Genomic DNA, 18,735 nt, shown 5'->3' with positions numbered 1-18,735 from the left:
ACTTTCCTCTCTCCCTGGATGCACCCCAGAGGTCCCTGTGACTATACAGATGTGTGCTGCACTTTTGCTGCAGGTGTATCCACAGTGACACCACCACTCCATTTTGCAGAAAATCTGATAGCTTTGCCTCAAAAATGTAAGAAATAAAGTAGGGAAAATCAAGCAAACTATGATTTAACCCATCAGATGTGATCAGCTCAGTTTAAACTAGTTCAATTTATGATGATAAGGATTAATATTTAGAATGTCAATAGAAATTCTGCTGGCATTTGGAAAGTGGCAGTTGTAGGTTCTCTTCCAATACCCATGACTTCCATGGGTAAGCAGCGGACTCGCCCCTCATCAAAGGGGTGGCTCATGCAATAGAGGCCATTTCAGAAAACGGCAACTAATGACCGTGCAGAGAATGGACAAGTGACTTGATGAGCAGCCCCTAGTGTACAGCACAGCTTCCTCCCTACAAGGTTGTGGGGGAGGGGGACAATGGTGAGCAGCCCCGAATTAGATGTGTACAGCAAGGCTTCCTCACTACAAGGTTGTGGGGAGGAGGGAACAGGAAGCTGGCTCGGAGGATTAATCTCCTAGAAATGTCAGAGAAACTACACCCATGAAATCTCATCAGCATGGCTGCCTAAAAAAGACACTGTGAGCAGACACGCTAATGTGGAAGGTGGAAAGGTCATACTGCTTCAGTCCTTGATAAAAAACTGCAGGCAACTAAGGACTTCCTGCTGGCTTCCCCAGGAAAGGGGCCTCAATTGGCTCTCTAATACAGAGAGTGATCAGCCCCCAATCATATACATAAAATTTACATATACATACAATACCTTATACAGACTGATCAGGATAAATATGAGTGTGTGTGTGTGTGTGTGTGTGTGTGTGTGTGTGTGTGTGTGTATACATGTTCTAAAGACACTTGATTATATAGTCAGTTTTTCCCCTCATGGGATTACCATCTATGAATTCAACGACCGTAGATCAGAAGTGTTCAGAAACAAAACTGCATCTGTCCTGAACCTGATGTAGTCTTTGTGTATATGTGATTATTCCCAATAAAAATACAGCATAGTGAACAGTTCCATACTTCTTAGATTGCCCTAGGTTAATATTAGTAGAAATGATTTAGTTTAAGGTATTTGTAGGGTGTCAAGAAACCAATCCCTCATGGACATTGAGGGGGGCTACTCTATTTAATTGCTAATATAGAAAGTTTAATGTTCTTAAATCTTTAAACATTTATTCCCTTGAATAGTTTAAATTACTGAGTATATAAATATTTTATATTTCATATGCTAGGTAATACTTATAAGCACTTCTCCTTATGTCCTTTTAAGGTGATATGGTTGTTTCTGGCCTAATAAAACCCTTCACAGTTTGCAGCAACGTACTTTGAATTTACACTTTGAATAAGGACTGCATACTAATAGCTCTAAAACACTGCTAAGGACAAGACATCACTTGGAAGCATGGGCTCCGGGAGGATGAAGGAATCTGGAAAGGAGCTGAGGGCCTGCTTTGCTGACGGGTTCCCAGGTACGCTGATGCTCTCAGGCTGGGGGCCATGTGTAGTTTTCAGATACCAATGTAAACAGAAACCACATTGTAAGTAAAAGAAAATTCTGAGATTATTTTAGAATGAAAAGAAAAACAAAGCCTTGGAGCAACTAGTGACCAATGTCTAAATCTCAGTAAATTTAATTAATCAATAAAGAAAAGTAGTTTGGTATATACATATTAGTAACCCTAGTGAAATTAACAGGTGTATAATTCCAACTATGCTGGATGCTTAAGAAACCACATCTGAAGAATTTAATTTCTGGCAAAAATAACATTTTATGTGAAATATAATAACATAAAAATTATAATGTAAATACTAGGAAGTGAATTTTGCTATCTATCTGCATATGAATACACAGGTTGCTGTAGTGTCATGAAACAATGCTTACTGGGTTCTAGAAAGATCTGAACATACTGATGCATAAGAAACTCCAAGCATAATCAGACACAGATCAATGAACAAATTGCTTGTAATTTGATGGCATTGGACTTTAATTGCAGCTTTTGTTGTAAATTTAATGTTTCACATTTGTTTAAACTTAGTTTTTTATCGGTACACATATCTGAACAGATTATACTAGAGATAGACGGTCAGTCTATAAATCCAAATACTCTAGAGCTCCGTGGGGAAAGAGCTACAGAAATAAATAATAGAGAAGACAATTCCAAAGTTTAAAACATGCCTATCAGCTTAGATGTCTAAAAACTGCACATAAAACAAGGAATCTGTCCCTTGATTTATAAACTAACCACTATTCTGGAGAACATGTAGTCTACCTGACTTCCTCTTTATATTCATGCACCATATCTCATGTCTAAAAGATTAAACACAAACAGTCAAGGTATTTAAGTGTCAAAGATTATATGGAATTCCTGTGTACCCAATTGAGATTTCTAATTATAACACTCATATTTCTAAATCTTGGCATTTTCTGCTGGTACTGCATTTAGTGTCCCAACACGAACACCAAGCAACAGCAACCAAGGCAAGGAAGCAGGCTTTGGCCACATCCCTGTGTAATCATGCCTTTCCTTTACAAAATCTCAAAATCACTGTGACTCCCCACTCCATGCCGCTTTAGTCACGGCCCTTGTCTCCAGCCCCTCTTAAGACAATTAATTAGACAACGATTGGTAGTCTTTCAACAATGCGTATATACTTACAATCAGGCGGCATCTTTTCTGTGAATATCGAATAATATTCTTGAACAAGTTCAAAGTTTTCTTGATTAATACTTTCTTGCAAAGAAACATCTCCAAACCTGAAAATAGGAAAACAAAAATAACCAGCCTAACAACAACAACAACAACAACAAAAGCAAAGAAGGGAGTTGGGGAATATGAACTGGCACTAAAGATAACATACCCTGTCCTATCCCTTTAAATAGATGGCAAGGTTTTTGTAACCCACTCCACACTTTTTCTGCAAGGCTGCACCCCATCTGTCTCTGTTCATTCGAGATCTCCTGTTTGTACTTGCACAGAGATTGGAAGTACATGTGTGGAAACTGGGCTGGATAGCATCTTGCCCTCTGCCAACTGATGGGTGCATGGGTATATCCCTGAAGTCTCCCAGGGATGACTGCACCTTGAATGTATTTGGTGTGAGCCTGTGAAGCCCAGCAACTGTGCACCGGTGTTTCTCATCTTCCTCTAGCACAGAGCTTGTTCCTGTATCCCTCTGCATGGGTCTTCTCTTTGAATGGGTCCCAGTTTCATTCTTAAAGCTTGTCTTTCTAGCAAGTGGCTTCCAATATGTACCTCCATCCAAATCTACAAATACACTTCCTAGGTGTCAATTGACATCTCCATGTAGATTTACTATTCCTTCCAAACCACAAACTGAAATCCTTGTAAATCACTTCCAATTTCTACCACAAATTCAGCTCTGAGATCTAAGTAGTATTCAGATTCCTCTCTCTGGCCACTTTATCCATCACTCACTGGACTTTTCAAATCTCTGCTTGTATCACTCCCTTTAGACAGGTGTGATTCATCTCATAGTGCTTTGAGGACATCTTAGTGACATGCCTCTGGCCCCTCTTTCCCTTCCACCTCTCCCGTGACATATTCCTAGAACAGTATTTCCAGAAAATGTTTATTATCAGCTTTGTATCAGCCAGTAAGTTAAAATATTAGAAAAGTTAAGCTAACACATTCTTCCTCATACCAGGTCTCTAAGAGTTTCTCGTCTCTCCATAACCACCAAATGCAAGTCCCATTAGTTGTCACATCTGCCCTTTACACAGCACACGAGGGACACGTGTGGGGTGCAGCCAACCATTCTCCTTCATCTAAGCATCACAACGCCTACGAGACTTCCCCCCACTATCTTCCTCTGAGTATACTATTTTACCTTCCGTGTCAGCTTGATAAATTCCTATCTGCCCTTCAAAGCTGGTGAAAGGCAGCTTCCCTTACAATCCTGGTTCTCAACCTTCCTGATGTTGTGACTTTTTAATACAGTTCCTCATGTTGTGGTGACCCCCCCAACCAAAAATTATTTTGTTGCTACTTCATAGCTGTAACTTTGCTGCTGTTATGAACCATAATGTAAATATTTGATCCCCAGAGGAATTGCTACCCACAGGTTGAGAATCACCTCCCTACAGGGAAGTTTCTATCCTAGAATCTCATTGTTTTTTAAATTAGTTTTGTTTCTTCAACATCTTTGATTATTTGGAGACCCAAATTTCACGTGCTATTTGCTGACATGCTTCCTCTGGAGGATGATCACGCTTTCTCCATATGCCCTATACTTGGCAAAGCGGGATCTGGCACAACCCATGTTCTGCATCTGTATCAACCTCTACCTAAAGAGCAGGAAGACAGTGTCCAGAAAACACACAGGGAGTTTCCTTAGGGATCTCCAACTTGGCTAGATATTGTAAGTAACTGGAGTGTCGGACAAGTGTTGTGTTCTCACAAAACTCATGCTCATGTGTGGAAACTGTATCCTCCAGGGTGTCTCTGTTTACTGCTGTGGCCTCTAAGGGAATAACTGAGGTTAAATGATGATACAAGGGTGGGTTCTGACCCCACAGGATTACTGTCCTTACAGAATGTGATACCAAAGATCTCTGCCCTCCCCCTTCATACATGTAAAGTAGAGGAGCACATAGGAAAATAGCCGTCACCAAGAAGAACCAGTGCCCTGGCACTGGCTCATCGATTTCCCAGCCTCTTAAGTGTAAGGAATGAATTTTGGTCTTTCAGCTGTCTAGTCTTCAATCTTTATACTAGTCAAAGTAGGTTTATGTGAGAATGGACATATAAAATAGTTATTATTTGGATGAATATTAAAGAAAATGTTACAGGATTTATGCAGAATATCTCCCATGCAAGAGTTGCCTGGGTAGACCAAAATTTGAAATCATGAAAGTAGGCATCAAAGAACAGAGGGGAAGTGATTTTCCTGATCAACAGCACGCTGATGTCAGAGCGCCAGGCAAACTGACTTTCCTGCTTCCCTCAGCATGTCGCCCTATTTGCAATTTTGTTCGTTTTCCAAATCCTATCACTCGTACACAGTTTCCAGGTACTTAAAGACACATTTTTTAATGTACAAGGTAGATAGAGGAAAGGAGAATGTTTTCAAAATCAAGTGACCTATGGTGCAGTTACAACAGCCCAGAAGATGAAAACTCGTCTAGTCTAGAGGCTACTGGTTCTTGGAAATCCTAAGTAGTTCTTTAAAAGTCTGCACATAAAAGAGTCTGAGGCTACTCTATAGGTCACCCTCATAGGCCATTGCAGACTTTGCTCATGCCATCAGTGTGTTTGTTTCTCAAGGTTCTGGCACATTTAAACTTACTTAGGGGTACAGTTTCTTCGTGTGTACAGTTTACTTTCGCACAAAAAGTAACTAGAGAGTGTATTAGTCGAGAGGAAAATGCTATACATACCTATGTCTAAATTCTATAAGCAGAAATACGGCTTTTCAAAGACCCTCCGAACACCATCCTTCTCACGAAGCCTACCTCTCAGCCAGAGTCTGCTGCTCGTTGATTCCAACATTAAACAGAACTGGGTAGACATGGAGCAGCTGGCCTTCTTTAATCTGCAGAGGGAGGGACTCAAACATGGCAGCCGGGAGCCTGACCTCCACCACGTAGTGTTCTCTGCAGACAGCGAAGGGCGGGAAAGAAACAGTACTTGGTATTTGCTTTCGGGTGTTTGCGGTTCATTGGGAGGAAAAACAGGTAAGTTGGACCACGACACCTTCGATGCTTTTGTGGTTATCTGCTTTTTTTCCCGCATTCACTGAAGAACCCGTTTCATTGTTAAAATGCATGACATATGCAATGGCAAGATTATGTGTACCTACACTCTCAGCCTTGCTCCGAGTTCCACAGGAAAGGAGGATGATTACCTCACTTTTTACGACACCTGGCCAAGTGCATGGGACGTCTAAAGTTTTCTTCACTTATCATTAGAGCCAGATCAGTCCTCAAAATAGGGACAATAAACATATTAATGTTTTTTTTCAGTATAATGAGTCTTAATAAAGTGATAAGTAAAATTGTTGCAAATTAAATGGGAACTGTCCCACACAGTTTGGTGTTTGAGCAGTTGGTACCAGACAGTGGCAGTGTGTTTGGAGGTGGGACAACTAAGGAATGGAGGCCACTGTCCATGGCTTAGAATACTTCACGTTTAGAGTGTGTCCCTGCCCTTGGTACACAGAAGTGTGGCAGTCACAGTCAGAGGTTCCGTGTCATGGAGCCATCCAGAGCCATACCTTCCCTTCCCAATAGACCATCTTAGCTCAGATACGGAGACCAAATAAGCCTGTCTTCCCTTGAGTGGCTTCTTTTGAGGTACGTGGATGAGCAATGTGAGTAGGAGACACATTTCTTTTTGCCTAGCTGGATGGAAAAACCTGCCTGTTTGGGACAACCAGATGGAAATAACATTACTGAGTACATAATTAACCTCAGACACTTGTGATTCTTTAGAAAATTTTGCAGAAAAAAAGAAACATTTTTCCACTAGAAAATTGCATTAAAAATGATCCTAACTATACAATGTTGGAAGTTTAGGATCCATAAAATGAGTCCAGCTCCTTGTACATGTCACACTTATTATCTGATGTAGGAAGAACTTGAATGTAGACATGTAAGGAATTTACTCTAAGGACCGGAGGAAGCCACATATTTTCAGAAACACATGGAGTGGGTAGGAGCATAATTTATACATTGGAAAAAGAACAGGACAAAGAGTGAGTTTCCCTTTAACAATAGTTTTAAATTTTCCAGTAAAATATTTTGTTAAATACTATTGATAATAGACTCATATTGTGGAGTAGGATATTTGTTTAACTATGTAAAGGTTTGTTGCATTTGTTTGCATCAGAATAATTGTTTAACTAGGCAAAGATGTGTTGCATTTGTTAATGTTGCATTTGTTTTACTCTGGAAAGATGTGTTGCTGTTTTATCTTGCCTGCCTAAGGCACCTGATTGGTCTAATAAAAACCTGAATGACCAATAGCTAGTCAGAGGAGGGATAGGCAGGGCTGGTAGTCAGAGAAAAAGGAGAGCCAGCCAGCCATGGAGAAAGAAGAAAAGTAGAAACGGTTTGTAGAGGAGGCAAACACACACACACACACACACACACACACACACACACTCTTCTGGTGATGGAACCCAGGCCCAGCTTTCCCTGGGCTGATGACCAAACTGAGGTCTCTGAGCGTGGTGTGCAAGTAATTCTCTTAACTAAGCTCCTCCCTACATAAGATGGCTGTTTGAGGTGGCTCTTGTTATAGCAGAGAGGATGGACCCAGATGCATTTTTTCTGGCCTGGGAATACTGTACTTCTCTAACAAGTTCTGAATGTAAATGCGGTTGGAGGGATATCCTCAGGGAGAACCTCCTTCCCCTCACCGGCACAGTGGCCGGGTAAACTCCCTCATGAACGGTGAGGGATGTGTCAGCTTATCCCACTCGGTAATAAACTTCGGAAGAATGTGCTATGTTCCAGATGTGTTTGTGAACAATTTATTCATTTTCCTCCAATAATAGCAAAGGATGAGTTAACATTCAGATGAGACATTTACTTTCATTGGGCTCTGTTTATTTTGTGCTCCAGAGTTCTCTTCTCTACACGAGGAACTTACTGTTATGTATACACCTTTGGCATATAATTCTAAGTAACTATTGTATGTTTGCTTGATCTGTTCCGCATCTTTCTGTAACACATGTTTACACTGCGACCTGAGATGACTTCAAAATTCACGTCACTCATATAATATTCAAATGTGATAACAGCAGATCAATCAAAATTGGATGACTTCTGAATGAAACAAATTATTGTATGGGACAATTCTTCTATTAAAAATCTCTTTTACATGCCATCTTTTTTATTATTTCTGGAACTCTGCCTGTCATATTCTGACCTTATAAGCTATTTATTTAAAAAAAAACAACTTTTCTCAGAAATCTCAGAGTCTGAAAGTGAATTGTCAAAAATAATTTTTTAAAAAATGGTAGAATATGCACCTGACATAAGAATATATCCTTCCTTACATGTTGCTGCTTTTAACTGAATTTAATTTGAAGTCATCTCAAGAATTATGAAGCTATTAGCTGAGCAATTCTCGCAAATGTAAGAATACCCAGAGCTCTGGACCAGACGGCATGAAGAGGATTTGGCTCTAGATGTTGCCACGGCTGCAGATTTCTTCTGTTTCATGAACCTTATTATGTCCAACCTCATGACCATTTCACAAACATGCATGAGACTTCCAGGATATTTTCAGGACCTCCTGGTATCATCCAATCTGCATTTATTTCTCATCAAAAAAAGAAGGAGAAGGAGAAAAAGAAAGAGAAGCAGAAGGAGAGGGAGAAGGAGAAGTAGAAAGAGGAGAAGGAGAAAGAAAGAAAGAAAAAAGAAAGAAGAAGAAGAAGAAGAAGAAGAAGAAGAAGAAGAAGAAGAAGAAGAAGAAGAAGAAGAAGAAGAAGAAGAAGAAGAAAAGATGAAAGAACACCAAGCCTGAATTCCGAGGAAATATGCCCACAAAATGCCATGAGTGTGACAACATCTAGATTTTGGGCGGGAGCACCACTCACCGCCTTCCTGTGAGAATGGGCAGGTCATCACTAGACTTGGCTTCAGTTATTTTAAATGCAACTTTCCTCAAGTCTGAAATGCCGACAGCCATGTCCTCGAGCATCCCGATTTCATCACCTGCACAGGGAGAAAGGTACCTTGTTAACAAACAGACTATTAAACTAAAATGCTGCTCGCTGCGGTGCCTCCCTGTGGGAGTTCTGCCTGGCAGTGCAGTGACTGAGTTTCTCAATGCACTGAGCCCATTCAGCATATGCCCCGGATCAACTGTGCAGGTTTCCAACAGCGAAATAAGAATGCTTTCAATGGACTGCAGACGTCCATGTTCCCTTTGAGGGAAGAAGAATGTTCACCTGTACTGAGAGGCCAGAGGGAGATTTCTAAGCCTTTTTATGAAGCAAACTATCATTTAGACATCTTCTATAGACAGAACTACTATTTGATATTTTAGAATAGAGGACTTCACTGATCATTTCATCAATTATCAATCTCCTAATGCTAATTTTGTCTTCCAATTCTGAAAAACATTGCCCGAAGACATAATAAATGCCCTAGATTAGCATAATTCAATAGAAGTAGAATGTGGGCTATTCTTCAGATTTTCTGTTCTTCATTTCTTCAAAAGAATAAAATGAAACAAAGCAACATTAATTTTAATAGTACAGTATATATAATCCCAACATATACAAACTGCAGATTCACATGTAAAGCCACATAAACTTCCTACCAGCTAATGCAAGAAGCTGCCTCTGCTAGTCTTTGCAATCTGGTGTTCATGTCTAGAACACATGGATTTTGGGGTAGCTGAATATCAAGCACTCCATAAACACATGGGGCTCTCGTATTGAACAGCACAGTCCTAGACATGAGGCTATGGTGTCTTTAAAATCCAGTCAATGAAACCAATGTTGTCAATAAGTCTGTATATTAAAAAAAAATCCAGATGACTGCTAAAGAGCCCACTCTGAAATAACCCACAATTCCATCTTCAAAACATAAATTGAATCCCAAGGAAAACCCAAGGGCGAGCAAGTAAGAAGTTAGAGGCTACACCGTTCCTCTGACATGTGGCATAGAAAAGGTTCACCACTGAGTTTTCACCTTATCTGAGAAAACTGATATATTATGACTATGACCAGCAATAAGATCTTAAGATGAACCCATGCAATACTCACTATAAGTGCTTAGCAGTTCTTCATAGGTGCATGCAATACTCACTATAGGTGCTTAGCAGTCCTTCATACTGCGCTATCAAGCCCACTGTGTGAAGCTGCTGGAGGAAGTCGGGGTCATGCAGACTTGTATGTAACTTGATGATAAAACCACACACCAATCCAGCAAGCTAAGGAAAGAAATCATTCAAGAAATTCACTGGGGTCAGCAACCTTATCACTTCAGTTTGTAAATATCTTCAGATTTTTGAGATATCCCAGCTTTAATTAAAATTCAGCAAGTGTATATAACAAAGTGCTAGAATTTGCACATATTTATTAAAATAAATTGATGGTCTTTGATCTAGGGTGGCATTGTCTAAGGGTTTGGGAATACAGAATTGAAAGGAAACTAGGTAAATGGATTTTAGAACCAAGGTGGAAAATCTTTGAATTGGATGTCTACTGTCTATAACCATGGCTCCACTAAACTTCTTAAGATTTTCAAATTCTACTAGTATTGTGTTTTTGCACATGTGACAAGAGTCACTAAAAGGACATCATAAATGAGCAGGCTTAAGGGAAAGTGCCGTGCCTGGCTGGGTCAGTCTTCCACTGGACCACTAATGGCATAATCTACTGCAGTGGGCAGTTTGGTGAAACCCCCTCTGCAATGACAGCTTACGACGTGAAGCACTGCGCTCTCCTCCCTTCCACATCTCGACCTCTGAAACTGAATCATGCGGTAGAGAGAGGGGAGCAAAAGAAAAGTGGCGAGCCCTGCGCTGGGGGTAGAACTGGTCTTGGAGTCACCGTTAGGGTTGGATATAGGAAAAGGGAACCATCAGCCAACTATTGCAAATAATCCTGCAGCCTTGCAAAAAGTCTCTTATGAAGGGAAGGAGAGATCTCTGCAAAACCTTGTCCTGAGATTTCTGGAAAAGCTGAATAAATAAGGGGTTATATACAAATGTGCCCTTTGCTGAGCTCTCGGCCATCACCTGCAATGCAAGGTGACAGTCCCTTCCTTTCCCCTCATAGGCTGTCTCAGGGAATGACACAACAGAACACTGACTCTTCCTCTCAAAGTCCATCCACGGTTCAAGCAAAATATACATTTCACATTGAGCTGTTTCTTTTCACAGAGAAATATCAAAGATTCAAAAGTTCTCCATGACGTATTCAGTCTATTTATCCAGATAAACGAAACAGGGGGCCAGGATTTCAGAAGGGCTACTTAAAAATAACACCGTTCAAAGGGCTGTGCCCCCATCGAGGATGGGACAGGGGCAGTTCACACTTCTGTACACACCACAGTGGGCACCCACCGCCTGACTGAAGACGATGTCCCTTCTCAGCGTCAGCATCAGGCACTGGGGTAGGCTGTAAGCCAGCTCCTGAAGCAGCACAAACGTCAGGGACTGCTTGGCTCGGCTCACCACCTCTCCCATGCACTCCTTCAGGGTGAGGATGAGGGGCTGTAGCTGTTCATACCAGTCCTCTGTGGCAGGATGTGGAGCAAGAACAGTGGCAAAGATGAGAAAAACTGAGCAGACAATCATTATTCTGAGTGAACTTGTCCCTTTACCCAGGATTCATGGACCTTTGCCCCAGATGTCTGTTGGCCATGACAGCAGGCTTCCATGGACCTGTGCCCCAGATGCAAGCTGTCCTCGACAGTGGCTTCCTTTTTGCTTTGCTTTTCTTTAATATGGGCATTCCCTGAATGTCAATTAATGATGCTATCAGATTCTCTTTATGCTGGAGACAGAAGTTTTGGTGGATTTCTTATAGAAACTTGGCCATCAGATCATCTCTACTCCTAGCACGGCCCATTTAATAGCAGTCCACCCGTACTCTGCCTGTCATGCATTGACATCCTGAGAGTCAGTTCCTGGTCTCCTAACTTACGTCCCTCCTACCTCCTTTCTGCTCAGCTCCTATCCTCTCTCTGTAGTGTGGGATGGGAACTTCTCAATCAGTTCGAATCCCATTTCATTGTTCCCTTTTCCTTATTTAAGATATATAAACCAACAAAAGCTAGTCAAGGACCACCACTGCATGCAGAATCAGTTCAAATTCATGAAGGCTCCGCCATGATCTGACCTCTGCACACTTGTCTAGAACCACCTTAGAACACAGTTTGCAATGCCGACTTCTAAGTGTATTATAACACCCCTCATCCTGCCCTGCTTTCTTAACCCAGGGACTTTCAAGCTATTCACTCTTGTAGAAGTTTTCTTTCCTCTAATTTGCTTTCTGGCGAACAGTTTGCCCTCTCTGAAACACTAGTTTGTGGCCTCTATCTTCAAGGAAGTCGTCTCCTTGAGTTTTACTCTGTCCTGAAGAAAAAGGAAAGGCTGTCACATCTTTTTTGACACACACTGCTTCAGTCTGTTACTGCTGTGAAAACTTTTTTTAAAAGGAGTTCAGTGAGGGAGAGGAATCCATTTATTTATTAATCACCAAATTCCAAGAAACTAGCACAGGGTCAGGTTTTAGCAGACACCAAAATTGTCAGTGAATGGGTCGATTTATGGCAAATACGGCACGTTTTTGTAAAATGCAGGTATATTTGAGAAAGTCAGACTTTTGACATTTTTTAGAGTTTCAAATAGTGTTTTTAAAGAAATGTGTGTGTGTGTGTGTCTGTACACACGTGTGTGCACACATGCTCTGGTTCACAGTGTATGTACATGTGTGCATATACGTATGCATGCCTCTGTACTTGTATAGAGGACAGAGGTTTACACCATGCATCTCCTATTGCTCCCATCGTACATGCTGAGATGGCCTCAGCCTGAACTTGAACCCACCCACTGGCTAACCTCTGGCTAATGAGCTCTACGCTCTATCCTTTCTCTCAACTCTCCGGCGTTGAGAACACAGGTGTCAATCACTGTGCTGGCCTTTTGCTCAGGTGCTGAGTGGTTGCGCTTTCTTTTGCACATTTTCAGTAATGAAGAAGGAATGGGGAGATAGGATCCAAGCCAAAGTCTTCAGCAAACATTTCACCCACTGAGTCATCTCTTCAACACCCACATAGCCATTCTTAAAGTGAAAATAAAAATTGAAGCCCATTAGGTGCTTACAAGTCTAAATTTAAATATGGATCAACTGCATAATTGTGAATTTGGCACATAATATATGAGCAAATTGTGTCTTATTCAATTTATTTGGAGAACAAAGACTTGAGAAATATGAAATACAAATATTTGATTCTGTGGTCTTCTATTCAACTATAAATTAATTAGTTATGAGTTGACAAGTACAACATAACATGAATGATGGAAGCTGCAAAACTAATTATCAAGTCAGTTTTGTGATAACATCATATCCTCAAGACAAGACGAGTCATCTTCCAGAGTGCATTGAAAGGTCAATAATCAGTTAGGACCTTGAGCGAACAACACATATCAGGGCTGTGCTGTGTTTGCTATCATTTATCTGATGTTGCGATTAAGAAACCAGATGACCTAATCCAAACGGTTGGAAGGATAATGAGTGGCCCCAGCTTCACAAAGACAGAAACGATGCAATATAAAGCAGAACATTATGTGTCTCTCCTCAAAAAATATTGTAAACTTAAGTGTTAGTAGTGGACCATGAAAAAGCAACCCACTAAAGAAGGGGACATTTAAGGAAAGCTCATGACAGCTGGATTCATTTGACAATGTGGAGAAGGAAATTCTGATAAACTGACTCATAGCTTGATGTTGGCAATTAAGTATCAACCAGCTCTGTTTAGTGGTTGGTGCTGTAGGGTTGAAATTCCACTGTGCAATTATCAAGCAGAAAATACAGCTTTTGTGCAGTAGGTGGAGCTGCTCTATCAGGCTGAAGGGGAACTACCTCGTCACTCATTTCATTCAAGAATGAATGAATGAAACAGGATTTGTATATTTGCATAGTCCTCCAGAAACAAGTCTATGGCTTCGGCACCTTGAATCATACTCTCCCATATCTGGGGGCAACAGCTTACTCGGGGGTGTAATATGTTCTTCCTACTTTGAAAACAGAAAAGCTAACTTAAGCGTCTAAGGTTTTGTCCTTGAATGAGTTTGTCATTTCAAATGAAATGCAGCTGTTTGCTTTTCTTCAAGGTTTTTGAAAGTAGAAGCTCCATAGACCACTTAGGAAACGAAAGAGAAAAGGGAGAGAGGGAGAGACCGTTTCTAGCTTTCTTAGAATGGGGTAGAAATACACTGACCCTCTAAACCTGGGAGAAACAGGAGGTACTTCCCTCACTGGTAGCATTCCGTCATCTCCGTTTAATACAATGTCTTACCTTCTAGATTAGATGGCAACTATATTTTTATGATTACAGTTTAAGAAGAATGAGAATGTGGGAAGAGATTAGTTATGAACGAAGAGTTGGAAGTGTTAGTGCATGGTAAGGTATCTTGAAGATGGACAGTATGCTTTCTTGGAGAAGCATAAACCAGGAAGGCAACCAATGCATAATTTTCTAGAAAGAGAAGGTATCAGCTAAGTCAGCAGATAAAGGAACTGGTTGCAGCAAATTCCAAAGACTACAGGTATATTTCTCATAACAACACCCACCTCCTGTGTAAATCACAGGTTGTGACATAAACACCATAGGATATGGTGGCCCAAATAAAGGCTGAGTTCATGTCACAAATGGTTTTTTTGTTTCAATGAACATTCTACATCACTCGTATGAAGAACAAAATATGCTTCTGTTTTCTCTTTGGAACTGATGGTTGTTTTTTTTGGTGGGGGAGCTCCTGGTTTGGGGAGGAGCTCAGTCTTCACACACACCCCCTCTCGACCCTTTGCATGTGGCTGTCTTGTCCTCTCACAGGAAACCATCCCTTCATGTTGTGTGGGCAAAGCAAAAGTCCCCACATGCCTACTCTCCCAAGTTTAGGCTTTTTACATTTCAACTGAGGATTTACACACGTGCATGGCTGTGTGTGCAAATACACACTCTCCTCTGTGAGACACGTCCAAGGAGCAGGGCAGCTGTGCTTGCATCACGATTGTGTTCACATCAGTGCCTCGCCGAGCTCATCAGTCGGCAGCCCCTGAGTTCTGCCCTCCCCCATGGGCTTCCTTCAGCAACAGAGCAAAACACCAAGAGAATGTTTTAGTGCCTCCATAAAAACTTGCTGAGACTCCTTAACCCTGAGCCCACCAAGTGGAATCTTTCTGCAGGAAAACATAAAATGCATGTGGCTTAGCTGAGCTTTTCCTGAGCTCTGTGAAGGGCTTGGAAGCCATCCAGGTGGAGCTCTGCTTCCCGTCCCTTTATGGCCTTCTCTAATGTATTCAAGTGCAACTGGCTGAAGGATTCAGAGAATGACTGCTGGGCGCCCTCCCTCCCCTCCACACACCATCTATTTCCTGTACAGGATGTCCGTGTCCTCTGAGCTCAATGGCTCTTACGTTACTCTGGAGAAAAATAAAAGGGCCATGTAGCAAAGCAACTGTAGCACAGCGTAATGCTGGCTTGCCCATTTCTGAGCCATTTTCTTCTCAGGTGTTTGATTTTCTGTCCTCATTTAAAATAATTAATCTCACAAAAGCATGGAGCCATTCTTATTTTTGTTACCACAACTTTTCATAAATGGAGGGGGGCAGGGGATAAAAGGAAAATTTCAAAGACCGAATGGCCACTAAACACTCTGCAAAGAGCTGAGAGATGTCCAAGCCCTGGTCATTTACTCAGGAACTTTGAAGAACCAAACAGCTGGAGCAGCTCCAAAGGAAGCTGACAAAATTCCTAAGGGTCTGAGACCAGCTCAGACTAAACCCTAACCTAACATGTCTTTTACTCTTTATATAAGTGGTGTGGGAGAATTGTCTTCTTATAAATAAACACTGATTGGCCAGGCAGGAAATATAGGTGGGAAAACCAGACAGGAAGTAGAAATGATGTAATGAGAACAGGAAAATTCTGGGAAGGAGGAAGTTGATTCCTCCCATTTTCCTGCCCAGACCACTGAAGCAGCAGGATGTGATCTGCTTCACTGGAAAAAGGTACTGAGCCACATGGCTAACATAGATCAGAAAAATGGGTTACTCAAGATGTAAGAGTTAGCCAGTGAGAGGCTAGAGCTAATGGGCCAATCTGCTTATAATTTATGGAGACCTATGTGTGATTTTCTTGGGGCTAAACAGTTGTGGGGTACTGGGAGGGACAGAAAACCAAAACAAGAAGGCCCTCGTTCATGTTACATATAAGCCCCATGTAATACAGAATGAAAATACTGTTATGGCTGGTGGAGAGCATAGGGCATTGGGGACGGATCACCATGCTCTTAGAATTTCCCCTGACTTTCCAAACCTACATCCTACACCAGCATAGATATGGCTCTTTCTTGGCCCCTTTGGGTGAACACGTGAACAACACTGTACAAATCATCGATAGGGGTGAGGGCAAGTAAATTACCAAGAAACTTTCCTCTGTACAACCTTACAGCAAATTCTTTGTATGAGGTTAATACATGTGGCCAACTTTAATTATAGACCTAGATGCCAGCTCATCGGAAGCCCATAATCCAGACATAGCCCAGGGGGATGGGTTAAACCCAGACAGCAATAGGTAACTGAGAAAAGTGAACTATCAGCTGGGGCTTGACTGCTCAAACTTCTGTTTTGTTTTTGTTTGTTTGTTTTTGCAAGCTCAGAGTATTTTCTGCCCAGCCATCCTGCCCCTTTGTTCATGTGATTCATTTCCTGTCTCTGATCCAGGAATTGAAAGCTCAATGTACATTTCTCTTATCCTGACAAGTACTAACCTGTCTCCTTACATTGCCCACTGCATTAGTCAAAATACAGTGCCTTGAAAAAAGCAAAGGTCTATTTTGCCTAAGAACTTTGAAGTATCTAGGCCATGGCTGATTAAATCTACTGCTCTAAGGTGGGCATTCTTGTGATGGTGACAGGGACCAAGGGGGAAACACATTGCTCACTTCATAGCTAGGAAGCAAAAGAGGGAAAGAGAGTACAATTCTCCAAATACTGCTCGGGGGCACATGCCCAGACTTCTCATGGGGTCCTACCTCCTGAAGGCTTCATAACCTCCAGGGCGTGGTGCACCAAGGAGCAAGCCCTTAATACGTAGCAGATATTCAGATCCAAACCATAGCCCTGTGTCTGTGCCTTCACACAGCCATCTTGAGAAACACAATTTTTATGAACCACAGCAGACAATTATTAGAATTCTGATGAGTGCAGAAATATTTGCACTACACAGTTCCTAACCTCAAATATCTTTAAAGACGTAAGACTAGGATGGCGAAAAGCAAGCTGTAGTAGCCGCAATTAGAGCAAGGACGGAAAGGATGAGTTGGAAGAGGGATTTTAAAAGTGAGTGCTTAGAGGGGAGGCAGTTGGTCTTGGTGAGAAGCTTGTGGTCGTGTATGGCTGTGGCTTGTTCGGAACATAGGGAAGACATCCCACGTGGAACAAATTTGGTGAGGTTTATGGTGTGTAGGCAATCATCATCTGCAAAGCCCTGGAGCACTGGGGATCAGGGTCTGAACCTCACAGATACTGTAGATGTTATCAACTGACCACAAATCTGAGATGACTCAAGGACCCAGAGGAGCAGGAAGTCAATGCAACAAATGCAGCACATTTAAAACTATTATTACTGTGTTGCATGGTAGAGGCATCTGCCTGCCCAGACACATTCATGGAGTTCAGATACCATCTGGGGAGAGTGCTCTCCACTTATCTGTAAGTTTCAGGAGTTAAGCACAGACTGTCCATCTGTTTTCCATGGAATTCACTGTACCCACTGAGGTATCCTTCCATAACCTGTGCTGGTTAGCATTGAAATTCAAGTTTGTTGGGTTGATGTGTCTAAGATTATTAATACGTAAGGCCTCTCCAAAAGTCTCCTAGGGGAAGACAGGCCATTTCGGGCTACAGGAGAACAGAGAGGTCCTAGAGGAACTACAAGGAACGGGACTATGTGAACAGACATGCTTTCCCCAGCCATGGCCTGAGCTACCCGCTGCACCAAGCTTTGGCATCACTGTGGGCTGGAACTGTTAAAACTATGTTAAAACTGTTCAAACACATTCCTGTTCCTTTAAGTTCTTATATCAGGTATTCTGCCTCAGAAACAAGAATCCACAGCTACAGTAGATGTCAGTCACTGGAAAACCCGATTGTGACGTCATCAAAGTAGAAACAAAGATCGGAGGAAGAGAGAGGTGAGGAGGAAACGAGACAGGTCATATTATTCAAGAAAGGGCCCAAAAGTTAAGGAAAAGCCTAGAAACAATTGTTAAGACAAGTGCAAGCCCTGGGAGTAAGATAGCATTTGGGTGATTTTCCCTCTTCTGGCTTCTCCACAGGACAGTATTCAACCAAAGGACAAAACTACATCTTAAAATATAGTCACTCTAGCACATGCTGGGCTATGTGACTGACTGTTCTCCACAACCCTAGTGTCTGCTGGGGAAGCGACTGTCCTTGACAACCCTAGTGCCTGCTGGGTAAGCAACTGTTCTTGACAACCCTAGTGCCTGCTGGGTAAGCGACTGTTCTTGACAACCCTAATGCCTGCTGGGAAAGTGACTGTTCTTGACAACATTTAGCTGTTTTAGAAGTGAGCAGGCTGCTCAGTCCAAGACAGATGAGCACAAGAACAGAAGCAACTTTTCTCACGTCAAGGATCCGTGTTTGTGTAAACTCTGCCAGGCTGAGTGAGAACAGTGTTACAAAACTTTGCATTCTTGCTTTTAGAGAAGCAGCAAAGACCATGCATCAGCTGAAGCTCTGGTTAAACTTCTTATGTCACGGCCTCAAGTGGGAGGCCTTCGTGCATCCTGCTAAGCCAGTGGCCGGCAACCGGTTCATTCTTCACACAAGCCTGGCTATTGCTGTAGCTCTAAAGCTCGGGATCTGGGTTCTGCTGGACCAAGAAGAGTCCCAGACTCACATTCCATGGCCTTACTTTGCCTTTTGGC

General features: G+C 41.9%; 1 protein-coding gene across 6 annotated transcripts in view; it reads right to left on the bottom strand.

Annotated features, from left to right (window-relative positions):
• The window catches only part of Inpp4b (inositol polyphosphate-4-phosphatase type II B), a 762,195-nt gene that overhangs the window by 63,174 nt on the left and 680,286 nt on the right, over positions 1-18,735 (bottom strand). For all 6 annotated transcript variants that reach the window (XM_026777265.1, XM_026777268.1, XM_013354610.2 and 3 more), the window contains 5 exons: positions 11,116-11,288; positions 9,855-9,978; positions 8,636-8,753; positions 5,541-5,681; positions 2,725-2,822 (listed from right to left, as the gene is read on the bottom strand). In XM_026777265.1, coding sequence (XP_026633066.1) covers positions 2,725-2,822; positions 5,541-5,681; positions 8,636-8,753; positions 9,855-9,978; positions 11,116-11,288 — 654 coding nt within the window. The remainder of the gene's footprint in view (positions 1-2,724; positions 2,823-5,540; positions 5,682-8,635; positions 8,754-9,854; positions 9,979-11,115; positions 11,289-18,735) is intronic.

Source organism: Microtus ochrogaster, unplaced genomic scaffold, assembly GCF_000317375.1.
Source record: "Microtus ochrogaster isolate Prairie Vole_2 unplaced genomic scaffold, MicOch1.0 UNK51, whole genome shotgun sequence".
In the NCBI taxonomy this organism is placed as follows: Eukaryota; Metazoa; Chordata; class Mammalia; order Rodentia; family Cricetidae; genus Microtus; species Microtus ochrogaster.
Note: the sequence above shows the minus strand (reverse complement) of the source record. Positions and strands in the feature narration are given on the sequence as shown.